General features: G+C 32.4%; 3 protein-coding genes across 4 annotated transcripts in view; 2 read left to right on the top strand and 1 right to left on the bottom strand.

Annotated features, from left to right (window-relative positions):
- LOC145326043 (ubiquitin carboxyl-terminal hydrolase 8-like) overlaps positions 1 to 18212 on the top strand; it is a 236124-nt gene that overhangs the window by 116560 nt on the left and 101352 nt on the right. The window lies entirely within an intron of this gene.
- Sar1 (Secretion-associated Ras-related 1) overlaps positions 5973 to 18212 on the bottom strand; it is a 35290-nt gene continuing 23050 nt past the window's right edge. The window contains exons 6-9 of one of the 2 annotated variants that reach the window (XM_080169151.1): positions 8457 to 8518; positions 7925 to 8002; positions 6504 to 7252; positions 5973 to 6406 (exon numbers count right to left, since the gene is read on the bottom strand). In XM_080169151.1, coding sequence (XP_080025277.1) covers positions 7228 to 7252; positions 7925 to 8002; positions 8457 to 8518 — 165 coding nt within the window. In that variant the 3' untranslated portion in view covers positions 5973 to 6406; positions 6504 to 7227. The remainder of the gene's footprint in view (positions 6407 to 6503; positions 7253 to 7924; positions 8003 to 8456; positions 8519 to 18212) is intronic. The other variant, XM_080169152.1, reaches the window with a different exon arrangement.
- On the top strand, positions 10113 to 12434 carry LOC145325418 (uncharacterized). The gene is made up of 3 exons (XM_080168404.1): positions 10113 to 10216; positions 10800 to 11246; positions 12279 to 12434. The coding sequence occupies exons 1-3, from the start codon at positions 10205 to 10207 to the stop codon at positions 12297 to 12299; spliced, it is 480 nt and encodes a 159-aa protein (XP_080024530.1). The 5' UTR covers positions 10113 to 10204; the 3' UTR covers positions 12300 to 12434.

Raw genomic sequence — 18212 nt, 5'->3', positions numbered from 1 at the left:
TACGGGAAAAGATAATACAAGGACGCCCTAGATTTAATATCATTCGGAGGGAGGATAGGGGGTCAAATAGCGCGCAGAAATTATTTCACTCCCTATTTTGATATTTTACAACTAAAATTGAAATTGAAGGGTCGACTTTCGACTTATCTTTCCTTCCTTCCCTTTAAGTGCCCTAAAAGCCTCTAGGGGCGTAGCTCATTATTCATATCAACTATAAAAGTAAAATAATATATCTAAGCTTTTTTCATTAACCATTCCTTTTCCGCGAAACAAATGCACATTACTTTTCAAAAAGATTTGCCAAAGTAAAGGAAAAGTCTACTCTAAAATTGTTTGACCTAATAAAGGGTGATTCCTCTAGTCAATAAGAACTAATAATATCACAGTAATAAAGTCGGATTAATTAGAGTATTAGTTCTTATGTTATTTTCTGTATTACGCAATTCCTTGGACCCAAGTTAAAAATAATGCGTAATCGTGTAGCGTATCGTGGTGTAAGGAGTGCCGTCCAAACAGCGAAATTTTACTGCTTTATGATCTTTATTTCTTTATGGTAATTATACTACAGTTTCGCCCCTAGCCTCTAGGTGCTTTGTCTAAAGAGGTTTGATCAACCTATTTTTTTGTATTTAAGATTTAAAAGAAATTTTTCTTTGGGGGGGAAGGGTTAATCGACCTAACTATTTTAATTTTAGTTTTAATTTTTTGGGGGGGTATGGGGGGGGGGGGCTTGGAAGTGTCCCAACCCCCAATAAAATAGTTATAAACCTTCCAGGGACCCATGAAAAGCTAACCTTTAAAGGAGAACCCGATCGGTTCAGCAGTGAACGAGAACCTTTGTTACAAACAGACAGATAGACAGCTAGGCATCGTTTTACTTTGTATTATAGACTAGCGGCTTCGCCCCTAGCCTCTAGGGGCTTTGCCCCAAGAGGTTTAATCAAACCAATTTTTCGTATTTTAGATTTAAAAGAAAAGTTAAAAAAAAAAATTTTTTTTGGGGGGGAAATTTTTTTTTTTGGATGGGGGGTAGTCGACCCCACTAAAATTTTAGTTTTAAAAAGAAATTTATTTTTTTTTTGGGGGGGGGGGATGTTTTTCATTTTATGGGGGGTTGGGGGTGTCCCACCCCCCAAGAAAATAGCTCTAAACCATCACAGGACCAGTAGGTATAATCCCTGAAAAGTAGAGCCCAATCGGTTCAGCGGTTACTGAAATCTTAAGCTTCAGACGGACAGACAGACATCGTTCTACTTTGTATTATAGATATATCAACCCTGATTTTTACAAGCAAATCTTTTCTATGATTAGTGTCAGTCCGTCCGTAACTCGTTATGCTTGGCATGTTAGAATTGGTCTATCGATTTCATGCTTTGAATGCTGATTCCTGTAACAGTCAGGTACGATTTAGAAGTGTAGCAACTCTATTATAATTACCAGAATTTCTGTATGTCAATTGTAAATCTGCTTGTTGAAAGGCAATATTGTTTTGGTAAGTGATTGTGGAATCCTGAGGTCATAAGGCATAATGTTATTAGCGTATTCCTATTATTAAGTCTTAAAATGTAAGTATATCCATGTTCAGAATTCTATATTTAAGTAATTTTGGATATAAGTACGTATTTTGATATAAGTACATATTTTTTTTAGATTTTTAAATAATCTTGATTGCTAAATGCGTTGATACTCTATATTTGTTGATGTTTGGTTGTCTGACATTTTACTATGTAAAGCTTTGCTTTTATGGATGTTGTCATCCTTATTTTTGTGTCTACTGCTATTATAAAAGACTATGCTGGGTTTATATGCACACCATCGTATTTGGGTGAAGATAGTAAGACAAGGATAATTTTTAGGGAGGAGGGGGACAATGGACTGTTACTATGTAAAGTTTTAAAACCCCGTTATCTTATCAGTTGGCTTTAAAACTTTAGGTAATCTTAATGAATTGGGATTGGTTGGTTCTAAAATCGTGGTATCCTAATTTTTAAAAGCGAAGCTTTTCTATAATTAGGGTCGGTCCGTCCGTCCGTCCGTCCGTCCGTACGTCCGTACGTCCGTAACGGATAGCTTTTTTCGTTAATTTAGACATGTTAGAATTGTCCTATCGATTTCAAATTTTGCATGGTGATTCCTTTAGTAGTTAGGTACGATTTAGAAAGCGTAGCAACTCTATAATCATTACCAAAATGTCCGTACGTCCATTTTTAACATATTGATTTTTTTACTTTTTTAAATAGCTTTTTTCGTTAATTAAGGCATGTTAGAATTGTCCTATCGATTTCAAATTTTGCATGGTGATTCCTGTAATAGTTAGGTACGAGTTAGAAAGCGTAGCAACTCTATAATCATTACCAGAATGTCCGTACGTCCATTTTAAACATGTTGATTTTTTTACATTTTTAACAACAAATTTGTATGTTACCTAATTATCCGATTGGTCTGATTTTTGATAAACTGATTCCTGGGACAACAAAGTACAATTCTATAAGCGAAGCAACTCTATAATCAAGTCCTAAAAATGTAAGTATGTCCATAAACATTATCCTGTATCAAGCAGTTTTTCAACAAATTTACTTACAATTTTGCTTTGACTCTTATACATTCGCATTCTGATTATTCAGTTCTGACATTATAAAAGTGTTAATGTCCGTTTGTCCTACCGTTTCAGAGCTTCGCTTTTATGGATGTTGTCATCCTTGTTCAACCAAATCTTAATTAATAGATGGGATAATTTCGTTTATCACCATAATAACTTTTGTGAAGATTTAGGCTATTTGTCTTCTATTTTTCAAATACAGAACCCTGGATCTTACGTGCGTAGCTGCTAGTCTTTTATTATAATCTACATAACTATAGTTTATCCCCTGGAATTGTACGTTTCAGATATAGTTGAAAAATAAAAATATGCGCAATATATTTGTTGATAATTAATATACCATGTTAATACTATAATTCAAATCTTAATATCATAAATCAGCAAAATTTTTTAACTTTCAAGGGTTTACAATTAATTATTGTCCGAAGTTGTGTGAATTTGTTAATGATAAGTAATGATGTTAAGACAAATTATTTGTAATGCATTGTTACGCTTATTAATCATATCAACATAACATTGATCTTGCTAAATATCGTAATACACTATAGAGAGAATAAATTGGAATTAGGGCTAGCAATCCGCCTAACTTTTGGGTCGGATTCTTACTAAAATCCGCCCCAAAATATAGCGGATAAATCCGTGGATTTTTATAAAAACAACTGAAAATCTATTGTATAATGTATATCCATGATTTATTGTGCTACCCTTTTTATGGGTTTTATTCATTCTTTAACAGTGGCCAGACTAGGTTTTTTTTAATTGAAATCGCATTTTAAAAAGTATTTCTAATAAATAAAGGGTCCATAAATTCAATTTTTAAAAACTATTTCGACATTAGAGATGAGGGGCCGTAGCAATGGATGTAGAATATACGTGGAAAATTTTCGTCAATATAGATTGCTATTTCCCCTGTCATTGTTGTTCAGTTCGTTTATCCTGTTGTAGAGGATAGAAGGTCGATGGAGAAGATCGTTATTTTGGCCCACTACAAGCTTCACTTTAATTTAGAGTACAAAAGATTATAAATTAATTCCTGACTACCACGATTTGCAATTTATGTAGATTTTGAGGGTGCTATCATTGCCGCAAATGAAATACAAATGTTACTTACTTCGAAAACGAATAAGAAATAACCTAAACTAATTTACGGAATAAGGAGGAAAAAAGTGCGACGCCCTTGTAGCGTATAAATTAATTCAATTGTCTATACCATTATTAATGGTATTTATTCTAAAATTTCTTTTAATTTTTTCCTCTCTGGTCTAATTCTTTAATCCCACTAACAGGGTGGGGGGTATGGGTCATTTTATCTTGTACAGAATAAAATCTGGAATTATTAAATTACACCTTTTAAATATATTGGAATTCACTACATATAAAGGTGAATCTAATACGTGTGATGATCACTAGTACGTCAAAATCCAGGAAATCCCTAACCTCCTTGAAACATTGGTCCCAAGCAGAGGTGGATTCTTAAAAAAATTGCCCCACTAATAACTTAGTGTGGCAAAATTGTTTTCGTGAAAATCAAACAAAATTACATTAAAAATCTACAAAAATTAAACAAAATCTTATGTTAATAACCCTTCTATGATTTTCTTTAATTTTTGTAGATTTTTAATGTGATTTTGGTGGATTTTTCACGAAAACAATTTTGCCTCACTAAGCTATTAGTGGGGCAATTTTTTTTAAAGAATCCACCTCTGCTTGGGACCAATGTTTCAAGGAGGTTGGGGATTTTTTAAGAATCCACCTCTGGCCAGAAGATAGTAAGATTCTGTTAGTTGGAACATTATATTCCAATTTACACTAGTACCCAAAGTTTCTTAACTGCCATATGTAGTTGGTCGGCTAAAATACTTTGGGTACTTTTCCTGAATTTTGTTGGTTTAGTTCAAACTATTTAATGTAAATCTATAGAAGGGGTATTTTTGTTTATAATCATTGGAGATGTATATCAATATATCTGCCATTGCCTTATCCTTTTAGATTCCTGGTGTAATGTAATATATTTTGGGGAAAGGATTGTCCACCAGATTGCACCATTAGATATTGTTATCCTTGTTAAGAGTTACATTATCCTTCTGTATGCATTACATTGCAATAAACTTTATATCAAGGTTGACACTTTCACACGAAATATCATTTGAGCACTAACACACCCTCCCCCTCTTATTTTAAAAAGATATGAAAATGAAGAGGGACTCTGTGTTTATTTGTTACTTTAGGTGAGGTTAGGGCTTTGCAAACTATCTCCTCCCATTATTTTATTTATATGTCAATAAAAGGAATGGTAGGAGTTATCAGATTATTACAAGGAATAATACATTTAATTCGAGCGAAGCAAATTTTTTTTTTATAAATAGCCATAAAAATAAGAAAAAAACTAAAGAATCAACAGTAAAAAAAACTAGATTAATTTAAATATTGCCCTACTAAGACAGCTGTGAAATTACGATAGATTTTTAAAAGCAAAGATTTAGTATAATTGGGGTAAATTCGTACGTCCGTCCGTCTTGAACGGATAGCTTTTTTCGTTAATTTAGGCATGTTCTAACGATTTCTACTGATTTTTTTTTCTTTTTTAACATCTTTATATGTAATATATCCGAATGATCTGATTTTTGGAATACTGATTTCTAGGACAACAAAGTATAATGTTAAAAGCAAAGAATCTCTATAATCGAGAACTAAAAATGAAAGTAGGTTCTTAAACATTATACTGTATTTAAGCAGTTTTTCAACAAATTTACTTACAATTTTGTTTCGACTGTTATACATTTATATTCTGATTATTCAGTTCCGACACTCAACAAGTGTTTATGTTTGTTTGACCTACCGTTTCAGAGCTTCGCTTTTATGGATGTTGTCATCCTTGTTTAGAATAAATTCATTGTTACCTGTAAATATCATTTTAATGAAGATATTATAAATACTTTAAATGAGAGATTGGTGAATTTTTTTTTGCCTGATAATTTTACCAATGATGACCGTCAAACACAAACTTTTCTAATAGCAGAAAAAACATAAATCCTATTAATTTAGCAGTAGAAAAGTCCCCAAAAATTTCATTAAGACACACATACATCCAACTAATTCGGCATTAGACATTGACAACCAATTGCTACATTGAACGACTGGTTTTTGTTTTTGAGTGAAAAAATAAAATATCCTATTATCCTAATATTACCAAAATCCTAAGATTACCAAATTTTAAATATGTGACGGACACGCACACACAATTATTCAGACCACTGTTTTGTGGGTCCCTGGGACCATTCAAATGAAGAATATAAATGTTTAGAAAAGCCATCTAATAAAGTTGACATATAATTATAGAGTAGCTTTGTTACCAAAATATACAAATCTATTGTAATGTTTAAATGCTTGTATTTTGGTTAAAGAATAGTTTCAATATTAATATTAAATATTATTTTCTTGTTGGATCAAAATGAATATTATTACAATTACAAACCAATTTTCATTATTATTATTTCTAATATAAGAATTGTATAAAATACATCACAAGAATTTAACTTTCCTAGACCTTAACTTTATTTTGGGGGGAAGCTTGAAAGAATGTTCTTAACTAAAAGTGCAAATATTCTAAACTAAATACAAATAAATAGAGAAAATTATAATTAAAGAAATGTCTTGACTTGGCTGAAGCACGGGGATAAGTGTTAAATAATAAATATTTTTATTTTATCACTGAACATGATTTAAATTTTTTTTACAACATTCGTTGTCAAAGGTTTTTAATTATCCAATTAATTTAAAAGTAAAGCATAAGATTCAAACAATTTTCTTAGAAAAAAAACCAAAAAATGAATTTGAAATAATCAATTTTAAAACAGATTGAAACAAATCTTTTTTGTTTTGAAAACTATTTTAACAAAAATACTTGGTAAATAAATTATTTTAATTTTCTTAAATGTTTTATTATGTACTATTTGTGTAGATAAAAATGGTTAAAATCATAAAATTATGTAAATAATGATTAAAGATAAGTTGGTAATCACAACTAATATTTCAATAGAGAACTCAAAAATGGTAAAGAATAGTTACTCATGGCATCGTATTATAAACAGCTTTCCGCGGATATAAAATTTACAATTATAAGATAATAACCAGCTTTGTTAGCCCCAGATGCCAAGAGCACGGGCTAACAAAACTGGTTTTAATATTAATGGCTGAGAATCGGTTCTAATCCAGCGGATATTAATCGGTTTCGAAGCCATAGAATTAAACTGAAATTGTAATGATATAATCTTTGTGGATATTAAAATATGTAACGATTACCAACTACCTTACCATGGAAGGGGTGACCATGTGAAATTATTCAGTACAAGTGATTAAAAATTACATTTTTGTGTACTTAGCAAGTACACAAGAACATACAGACCAAGGGGGGAAATAGGGCAGAGTGTATGCAGGTGTACTGTAGTACATTATAATGTAGTACAGAACATTTATTATGTACTCATAGTATACAAATATGTAAAGTACGTTTTTAGTACACTCAAATAGCGTACAATAGTAAACGTTTTTAGAGGACATATTTAACTGTAGGATGGTAGTTCAGTATGTTGTAGAAGAAGGAAGGTGTGCAGATAGTTTCTACCTTTCTAATCAAGATACTGAGAAATCCACCTGAAAAATAAAACAATTAAAAAATTAAGTTTTTATAGAAACTTTTTTTAAGTATGTATAAAAACATATATTCTATTCAGGGAGGGGAGGTGACAATGGGCTGTTGATTACACTGGTCACCAAAGTTTTAAAATAACATTTTCTTTGTCGTTGTTTAACATTGTTGAGGACTTTTTAGTGGTTGATTCATTAAGTTAGGTGTGCAACTTGTAATCAACAGACGGTAAAATTTTGTGTATTGTCATTGGGGATGTACATTAATCTATCGACCATTGTCTTGTCCATTTAGATCCCTGTATTCTATTTCTTTGGCAGATAGATATTTAAGTACTGCATAAAACGCCAGATAAACGTACAGCCGACAAAAATAGAAAATCCGGCCAAAAATGGTAAAGATATTTCAAATGATAGGGCAATGTAAAAATGTTAAGCTGACATAATATTTTTTAGACCTCGATTTTGGAGGTCCCTTGGGGATACAAATAACACCAACGGGAACAGTCTTTAAAAAAAAGTTCAATTGGTAGGAAATATAAAAATAAAGGCATAATTAAGTAACAAGATTAGTTTGCATGAAATTTAAAGTGAAAATATTTCTAATTCCTCAACGGTCATAAATCAATTTCTATGTAGAACAAGAACAATAAATGTGCGCATGAGTAAGGAAATTACCTGAATCCCTCTCCGTAACCCTGTCTCTTGAGTACACTGCACATGAACAGCTCCAGAGGCCTGCCGTGAAGTTCAGACCTAAAATAACATTTTGTATTTTAGTATAACCTTTATTCGAAGGGGTTAAGAAGGCAGAAAATAGCCTAGAACCATCCTATGACCTATATGAAACTTCCCCAAAATGGAGAGATGTCAATTGATTCAGTAATTAATGAAATATTAATCTACATTAAATTATTCTATCCAAAACTAGATCTGTATTTTTGCAATTTTGTAACGACTTAAGTTTAATTTCAACATTTGGATAAAAAATCGTTAGCATAATAACTTTAATTACTAACTGGCAGGTAATTTTCGTTTTTTCGTGAACGAAAAGCACACGAAAATTTGAAATTTCTCTTTACTTCAAAATAACGGGTTTTGTAAGCTTCGTGGGGGTGCATACAAACATAAGTTGTGTTATAATACTCTCAGGGGTGGGGGAGGGGGAAGGGGTTTCCAACTTTTTAAAAATGAACAACAATCCACTTACCTAGGAACTGTGCCCTTGCCAGTAGTTTGGCCGTACAGACCAAAGCATTGTCTCAACTCATCCTTAAATAAAACACATTATTAGGAAGCTTCGCTTAGAAAACAGTATGTAACATAAATGGATGTAGATCTCCAATGTTGATAAACAAATTAACCCTTCTACAGATAAAAAAAATTATTGGTTAAAAAGTTGAAACCAACCAGTAATAATTCAATAAAACCTTGAGTACCAGCGAAAATTACAGTCAATTGTCCCCTCCCTCTATGTCTTTCCTATATTCAATCAAACTGTTTTTTTTTTAATTCAAAGAAAATACGTAGGAAATGCGTTTTTTCCAGCCAATTTTTTTATGCGTTTCTTAAAAATTAATACACGTAAGAATTAGGGTTGGAAATCCGAATCCGGAATCCAGCCAATTTTGGAATCCGAAAACCGTTTTTAAATAGCGGATTCGGATTCTTAATCAGTAGGCTTAAATTAGCGTCTTGAGTTTTTCTTTCAACTCCTCCTTTTTGAAGGCAAAGATAGTCATCATTACATATATCTTTTAAAATCTGGTTCGATTATCGGAAGTGAATTATAGAGAACACCAAGAACATTAATTTTTAGGATATATGTAGCACTTTAAATTTCTAAATAAAAAAAGCCTTTTGAAATATTGCTAGGATCCGGAATCCAACAAAAATAAGAATCCGAATCAGCGTAGAATCCGCCATTTTTTGGACGGATTCTTGATAGAATCCGAATCCGGTTCAAAAATTTGACGGATTGCCATCCCTAGTAAGAATTTCTCTTTTTTAACGATCAGGAAAATTATAATGATTATGTTAAAGTTATCGTACACAAAAATATAGTTTCTTCTTTCTGGTTTCATCACGGAGGTTAAGGGATAAGAGAATGGATGATAAATAGATGTAATGCCCCAATTATATAAACAAAATTACCCCTCTAAAAGCTAAAATTATTGATTGGAGAGTTTGGACATATGCACAAACCAATCGAAATTTAATATATGTAATTTAAGTAAAACGAATTAGAAAATTGTTTGTAAAACTTTGTTTACCAATGTAATTACCAGTCCAACTGTCCCCTCCCTTCCTGGGTTTATTATCCATGGTTGTAGGGAAAAGTAAGTTAATTTCATTATCAGCCGCAGTGGTTTTTTTCTATTTTTTTTCTCGTATTCATTCGAATCCGGTGGATAGGAACCGGTTCTCATCCATACGAAAAAACTATGTCTAGCATCGTATTATATCCAGCTTTCTACGAATATCAAAATGTACAATCATATCGGTTTTTTTAGCCCCGAGATGCCGAAGGCACGGTCTAAAAAACTGGTTTTAATCTTATAATTGTACATTTTATATTCGCGGAAAGCCGTTTATAATACGACGAAAGAAATAACTATTGTTTCATTTTTATTTAGGTCAAATTAGATTAGATGTTTCAGTGGGTTCGGGGTAGCCTGGCATGGGTTATGGGACCGCAGGTTTAGACTTTTTTGGATTTTTTTTGTCAAATTTTACATATTTACAAAAAACTAAGAGGTATACCCTAACCCCAAAAATGGTAGTTCTTACACAAAAATCAGTTTTTGGTTTTAATAATATCATGAAACATGTGCGGAGTTGAAGACACACCTATGTTAGTTAAAAGAGACGCATTGGTTTCTTTATCACAAAGTTATAAAAGCATGTGAGCAGCAGATAACTTCTCAGTCGGCTATCACCATCGTAACAATTAACACCATGAAGTTTTTGGTAAGTCATTTCTAGATGAATTAAAACAGAGAGAGTAAGGAGGGGGACAATGGGCTGCTTATTATACATGTCCTCAAAGTTTAATAATAACGTTTTCTTATTTGTTGGCGTAACAACTTTGGGGACTTTTTATTTTAATTGTTAGGTGTATTAGATTGAGTGTCAATACGTTTCAACCACTAATTATAATCTACAGAAGGGTAATTTTGTGTATGACAAAATCTGATTACTTTGCTTTTATCCTGTTTCTTTGGGGTTAAGACTAGGGACGATAGATTAATATAAATCCCGAATGATTATAAACAAAAATACCCTGCTTTAGAATTTAGATTAAAACTATCTGTTGGAAAGAAAGAACTTTACTTGTTTGAAACCATTTCATCAAAATTTCATAAAAGATATTAAACGAATAAGATAGCGTGATTATAAAACTATAAAACTTTCGGTGCCAGTGTGATAAACAATTCAATGTCCGGCTTTTAAAAGTACTAAAGAGCTTTTGAGAAAATTCCACTCCCTAAAACATTTATTTACATACAGTATGACATAAGCTACGCTACTTCATTTATTTCTTTCTTTTCAGATTCTCTTTGCTGTCTGTGTACCTGCGGCTTTGTCGAACGCTGAAGCTAACAATGGTAACTACGCCTTTACCTACTTTGGATCTGCTTATCCTGGCTATAATGCCGCCTACGCAGCCCACAATTCAGCAATCACAGGCTATAATAATGTGTACCCCAGCTATGCTATCGCCTACTCTTCCCCATACGCCTATGGCCCAATAACAAATTCCGCAATTTCTGTGGATGCTAGACAATCTACCAACGATGCTGAATTTGCCACCAAGGCAGCTAGAGCTGAACAATTGGCGCTGCAAGCAAATGGTCTGTATGCACAGATTTATCACCCAGCCGCTGATACTAGATCTGTCAGCCCTCAACAGCCTCAATATGTTGTGCAGCTGCAAGATGCCGCTAAAGCTGCCAGAGCACAGCAACTTGCGCTCCAAGCTAGAGGTTTATTTGCTCAGGTAGGAGCAAAGGGGACTAGGCATGAACGAGAGCAAGTAATATTTCGCTTAACATTTCAAAAAATTTTTTTTCAAGACCATGGTGAAAATTCATGTTTTTCAAATAAACCTAGTATAATCACTAAAAATTTACTCAAATTAACTGCTTGAAGGAGCTTAAAATCACTGCTCTTGTTCGTGCATTGTTCCATATGTTAAAGATAATTAATACTTTGGGTAAAGAGATATCAACACCCCTCCCCTTCAAAAATAACAGCCAGTAGTAAATGAGCCAATGTACAGAGCTGAGGGGATAAGACAGGATTAGATTAAAGCATTGTTTTGGGAATCGCAACTGCAGTTCTCATTTTTTTTACCCTTAACAACGTTGGAGACTTATTGAATTTTGATTGGTTGGTTCATCAAATTGAGTGTCCAAAAGTTGCAACCTCTAATCTAAATCTATAGAAAGTATAAACTCGTGTATCATCATTTGGGATGTGCATCACTATCTGCCATTGTCTTATCCCCTGATATCCCTGAGTATCCTAAGCAAAAAGTATTAGAAGTGCAACAACCTATTGAATGTTCCTATTAATTAGGAAAGCTAGCATGACAATTAAGTAACAAATGACTACGCCCTTTTATTATTCTAGTGGATTCATCCATTACCTCACAGGGCTTTGCTTATAAAGATATATGCGGGGTTCCCCAACCCATAAATTGATTTCAATGACCAAAAAAATATTTAGGCGAGGGGGGGGGGGAGGGAGAGGGAAGATTTCTCAGCTATACTGGAAAAGTTATTCATCAAATCGTATTATTGACAACTTTCCGCGGATATTAAACAGAAAAATTAAAAAATAAAACCAGTTTTATCAAACCCAAGTGGCCGAAGGCCCGGGCTGACAAAGCTGATTTTAATTTTATGATTTTTATCCTAATATTCATAGAAAATTGTCTAGTTAAAATACGAGGCTCTATGTGATTTTTCACCGGATCTAATCTGTTTTGAAGCCATAAAATAAATCTTTTAATACATATTTTTTTCAGGTATACAGCAATAAAGTTTGAAGAGCAAGAATAAGAAAAATTTAATAATAAAAACATAAATCATGTGGTTTATATTGTTTGTTTATAGTAGTTATTCTCATAAATATATGTTTTCTACAATCAAAATAAAATCTAATAAAGTATTTTAAATCGTAATTTTATTCTATTTCGTACAGATTTACACTAAAAATATACCTATAACTGGTTCTAAAGTTTTATCAAAGCATGTGTTAATTTGTTGTTCTTTCAGTACAAACACACTGTTATATTTACTGAAATGCATTGCTAAGATTCACTTGGTCTAAAGAAAAGAAATTTTACATCTTAACTGAACCAATTACAAACAAAATTGTCCTTGTTTAGTAACAAAGCTACTCTATAATTTATTATCTTCGCATGTCCTTCCGTCTGCCTTTCGACTACGTTAATAAAAAAACTTAATTTCTCAGCTGCTATTCAAGAAAGAAGACTGTATTTTTTTTAAAATTTGGCGAGAAAAGGCAATTTTTTTGGCAGTTGTCGGCGGGAGCGGCGATTTCACCACTGTATATTCGCAGTTCTATAAAGCAACTACAAAGCCAAATCTCAGAGTTGTAACTCTTTATTTAGTTGAGTTCCTTTGAGTTTTAGTTTTGGTTTCAAAAAGTGTCATTTCCGCCCTCTTCCTTTAGTGAATATTGTCCATACCAATTAATTACCTCGTTAGGGAGGGTTATCCTCCTATTTTAAAGTAATCATCTAGATGAGCGATTCTCTATCATCCAGGCCACGGACATCAAGTTAAGTAACATCCAACAGACAACTAAACCTTAGATTAACGACCTTTGTCTGGAAGTCCTAACAGGGCATGGTATGCTAGACGTCTTAGCAGTAGGAACCATTTTTAACGTTTTTAGTATGACACACACACGACACCTTCTCGACAGCAAGCAGGCACGCTATCATTTACGCTAATGCCACGTGGATTACCAATAATCATCTATTCTAAATCGCTACTTATTGATGTTATAATCCTTGTTTTCTAATCTTTACTTTATTGGACTTTACAAAGATATAACATTGTAAAACTAAAATGTATTTTTAACAATTTGACATTTAAAAACAAACTTTTTCAAGAAAAATATTTACCGAGGTATTTAAGAAAAAGCTTATTGTTAAAAAGCAGGCACGAAAATTTTGATAGTTCTTTTATTGGCAAAAAACCGTCCTTGTTTCACTTATATAATCGTACTTTTAATAGGAAAAATTCATTTTTGCCATTTTAATGGATTTTCTGTATAAGAAAAAAATATTGAATTGATAAGAAATTTGGCTTACCATCTTAATTATATTTCACAAGAAATTTTTAAGATTGCATGTCCATTAAATCTGAAAATGAAATCTTCAACATAAAATTTCAAGATTTCTAACTGTATGTATGTATGTTCAATGTTTTTTTTACCAATACCCTAAGATATTGCTGCCCGATTGTACTCTTTATGAATGTCTAGGATTGTTTTGGCTATTTTCCTGACCTCCCTAGCTGCTAGGAGCGAAGCAACTATTAAAAAAGTTAGTGATATACTTATCCATATATTCCATATTAGTAGGAGGCAAATCTCAAGCTATTTTAGGTTATATACCCATACTGTTAATGCCATCGATTACAAAAAACAAAGACAAAAATATCCAACTCATGATAGGATAGAAAACCAAGTAGTTTAGACAATAATCTGTGTCCAAAAGAAGTTGTGTTTGAATAGCACAAGGCTGGATCGATTGTTCTACATTTTCTTTTTAGAAAAGTCAAGTCAGGTTTTGAGCCATTTAACGAGGGGCGAGTCACCCCATTTGGACTTAATATTACTTGGATCTTACATGAGATTTTTAAGTATTTCAATAAAGTGGGCTAAACTGATGCTTTTTCTCCTAAACCCATCCAATCCCCTCTTCCTGGATAAACGAACTGACCAATAATTGGTTTCCATGTTAGCAAGCTAAATTGATTATAATTTTTTTCTGTCTTAATATCCACATATATATTCTACATCAGTAATAATTTTAAGTCATCTTATTTCCACGAGAATGAGGAATTTCATGTGAGAATCTAAGCATTAGGAACACAGGATACGGGTTGTGTACTCTTTGTACTTAAATTAGGGAAAGTATCTTAAAACAGCAAATATATATATATTCCATGTTATACTATTTTTTCCTCCAAATTTTTAAAAATTTCTTTACCTGGAAACTTATTATTGGCACTGAATAGGTTATATGCTATTTTTTGGGGATGGGAATGGAAGGGACCATGGTCCTTAATTGTAGATAAAATTGTAAATAATTAAACCACACAATATTACACACACAGAATTTAACTCTTTTAAACTATTTTGAACATTAGTTGGTTTTAAAAAACATAATTAGAAAAAAGTTTAATGTTGATAGTTTTTAGTTATTTTTTTGTTTGGGACTGTCCAAAAAAAACATTTAATGCTTTTACTCAGTTTTTATTACTTATTTCTAAGAGGTTTCACTTTAAAGGTAACAAGGATAATTAGGTCCATACATAGTGCAGCAACAACAATTTTTAGTATAAGCTCTGATACAGGAACTTGTGATAATGTTTGCCATTTTTCGTATTATTTTCAATTAAGTTACGTAATATAAGACTTTAAAAATAATTAGAACATATAGATATTACTCTAATCGGTGACAAACCTCATAATGCGACAAACAAAATTAGGAGGTTTTACTTAAGAGATGTCGCATTAGGACGTTTGTCTTTTAGGAGGTTTGTCGCATTAGGACGTTTGTCGGTGTACCCTCTAATGGGGTATTATAATATGGAACTGTGAAGAAACGGCGGCGAAACCGCCGTAAACCACTACATCCCGCCGATTTTTTGCTTTTTATCGCTAAATTAGGCATTTTTCAAGCATTCAATATAAACATATTTTTATCTTAATTTTAATGGATTGATCATCTGGGCTTCCAATAATTCAATTCTTTCTTTTAAAACAACTTTTGATTAATATTAAAAGATTGTATTAATCTTCTATTAATTTATTCTTTGGAACATAGGTGAATTATTGAGTTGCTACGCTCTAATGGTAAATTTTTCCTATATGCATTTAAAACACGAAAATATGTGCGTCCTTTTTTGCTTTCAAAGAGTCATTTCTGTTTGGAAAGCTTTCTTATCGTTATCAGCCAGGAATCTAAAGGGATCAGACAATGGCCGATAAATTGATGTGCAATGTACGTACATCCCTATTGATGACACACAAAAAAAAATTCTGTAGATTAAAATTAGTAGTTGGAGCGTTTGAATACTCATTTTAAAAAAACCAACCAATCAAAATTCAGTAAAAGTCCCCGAAGTTGTTAAGCGAACGAATAAGAAAACGTTATTATATAACTTTGGGGACTAGTGTAATAAACAGCCTATTGTCCCCTCTCTCTGATTACAGGGATGTTAAAATAAACTAGCAGAAAAATCAAATTGTCAGTAGCTATCTCAATCCCAAAAGAAGAGGAAATTACTGAAAGATCTTCCAATCATATTGTTCATTAAAAAAATACACGATTCACCTGTAATTCATACTTTAATAATATTTTTACATAAGGTTAATTGCATTTTTTTGCTGGTTTGTTCCTAATGACCAATTGAATCCATTTAAGTGAACTTTCAGAGCCGCTAGATTATAATGGCCTTTAAAAATCAACATTTCTTACACTTTACTACCACCCTATTATGAAACAAAATTTGCATATGTAAAAATTGTGGAATAAATTCTTTGCAGATATGGCATTTTTGTTTGTTTGATTGATTTAACATAATTAGTAGAGTAAGACTACTATATTTCTTAAGTTAGATTATTTCAATTTACACTTAATAAAATATCTAACAATGGGGAGCTGTTTGACCCTTATATGCAAGTAATATTATGTCCAACTGTCTGTTGCTTAAGATCTAACTAACCTCTGAACCAATGTACTTCTTATTTACAGTGAAGCTTTAGGTTCAGAATTTAACTAAATTCAGGGAGGGCACCCCAAAAATATATTTACTTTTTCTTTTCAAACTTTAATTTATCTCCCTCAAGTGCCCCTAGAAGGTCTCTAGTGGCATAGCTGCTAGAAGATAAATAAAGTAAAAGTATCTAATAGCATAGATTATGCTTTCTAAACAGTAATTTAGGTTTTGTAAAATGCAATAATTGCCCCATAAATGTCTGAGCTCAGTGTAAGAGGTTACTAAATATAGTTTGGCGAAATTAATCTTTTGCAGAATAGCTATGTTCCAAATAATGAAACGTCTCGTCTGAACTTCTCATGCCATTTAACATAAATGATATAAAGGACATTTGATTTATTTAGAAACTGAAAATAATGACATCGACAAATGGGATTCTTTATTATGAGAAATTTCAGAAACTAATGAACATTAGGGCTTATATATGACTCAAATATTGTTTTGAAGGTTGTTTAAGTCTAATAGCCTGATTTTTGATATGCAAGAGCTGGTTGTTTGCCCCCCTTATGTACCCCAACGATGGGGGGAAGGGGGTGACTGAAATATGAATATGGCAAAAATGAACTTTAAAAATGCAACTGTTTTTGTTAAATATTACATCTTTAGGGTAGCTTTAAGCAGGGAGTAAGGGAGGGGACAATGGATCGAATATTCAATTTTTAGGAGTCTCAGACTTTGGGGACTGGCTTAAAGGGAATGTGCAAGAATTTAGCAGTTTCTGACTGAGTTTGGGGACTTGCGCATAGAATGCCGCTACTCGTTATGAATGTTTTGAATATTGCAGACGGGGAGAAGGGATAAGGGAAGTGAGGGGAAGGGAAATAAACACTCGTTGTGTTAGTTTGGAATGTAGCAGACGGGGAGAAGGGAGAAGAGGTGGGGGCAAGGGGCAATGGAAATAAACAGAATAAAAAGGGGCAGTCATATTCTTGCTAGCAGCTGGCCGGGTCCAATAATCTTTTAATATAAAAATCACACCAAAAAACCTCAATATATATCATCAAAAACAAGTTGTGATTTCACTTTACATGACGCTATGGAAATCTATTATTCAATTAACAATCCCTTTATAATTTCCTACAAATTTATTGGATTTAACTGGATTTCATGCCCTTTCTTTGATAACTCTTATATTGAATTAATTGCCCATTGTCCCTTCCCTTACTCCCTGAGCTTTAAGTCTTGAAAAAGTTTTTGATAAGATGAAAAATAAGTTCCTTGGACTTCAATACTTAAAATTGATATATATAACACCAAATTAAATCAGACCTGAAAGTAAATAAATTCTATTGCCTCTAAATTTTTCTAAATTGTGTTATGGAAGCCTATTATTGGATTGTTATTTAAGGCATGTTTTTGACTACTTTTTCTGGGCTCGTAGGGAAATCCAATCACGCATATTAATTTGTAATTTAGAACAATAACATCCTTGTTTGCTTTGTATCTTTCACACCAACAAGCCGACACCTAACTATAGCGTTCCTTCGATTCAACTAAAATACTTGAGCAGACAATATGTCTCAGAAAACGCAGGGAAAGAGGAGACATTATGCTATTTATTGTGGTACCCTCCTACCAAAATAATTATGAACCTTCCATGGACCTATGAGAAGCTACATTGTAAAGGAGAACCATATCGGATAATTGATAACCAAGATCCACTGGTATAGACAGACACACACATAGATAGACATCCTGTTACCTTATTTAAAATGCTGTTTTTCACAACCCTTTAAAATAATTTACTTTTTGTTGGAGCGTCATATTCGATTGCGAGTAAAACGTACCTAAAAATATAGACGCAATTACAAAACAGCAAAAAAATATTAATTTTTGCACATTTTAACAGGAAATTGGCAAATATGTATAAAAAGACAAAAAATATAGAAGCCTATCAGTAATAATCCCTTATATGTTTT

This window comes from Acartia tonsa, chromosome 8 (assembly GCF_053477335.1).
Source record: "Acartia tonsa isolate MP-2025a chromosome 8, ASM5347733v1, whole genome shotgun sequence".
In the NCBI taxonomy this organism is placed as follows: Eukaryota; Metazoa; Arthropoda; class Copepoda; order Calanoida; family Acartiidae; genus Acartia; species Acartia tonsa.
This window is presented reverse-complemented; position numbering and strand designations above follow the sequence as displayed.

Coding starts and splice junctions, on each gene's coding strand:
- LOC145325418 (XM_080168404.1), top strand. Junction 11,247..12,278: donor CTAGAGGTTTATTTGCTCAG/GTAGGAGCAAAG, acceptor TATTTTTTTCAG/GTATACAGCAATAAAGTTTG.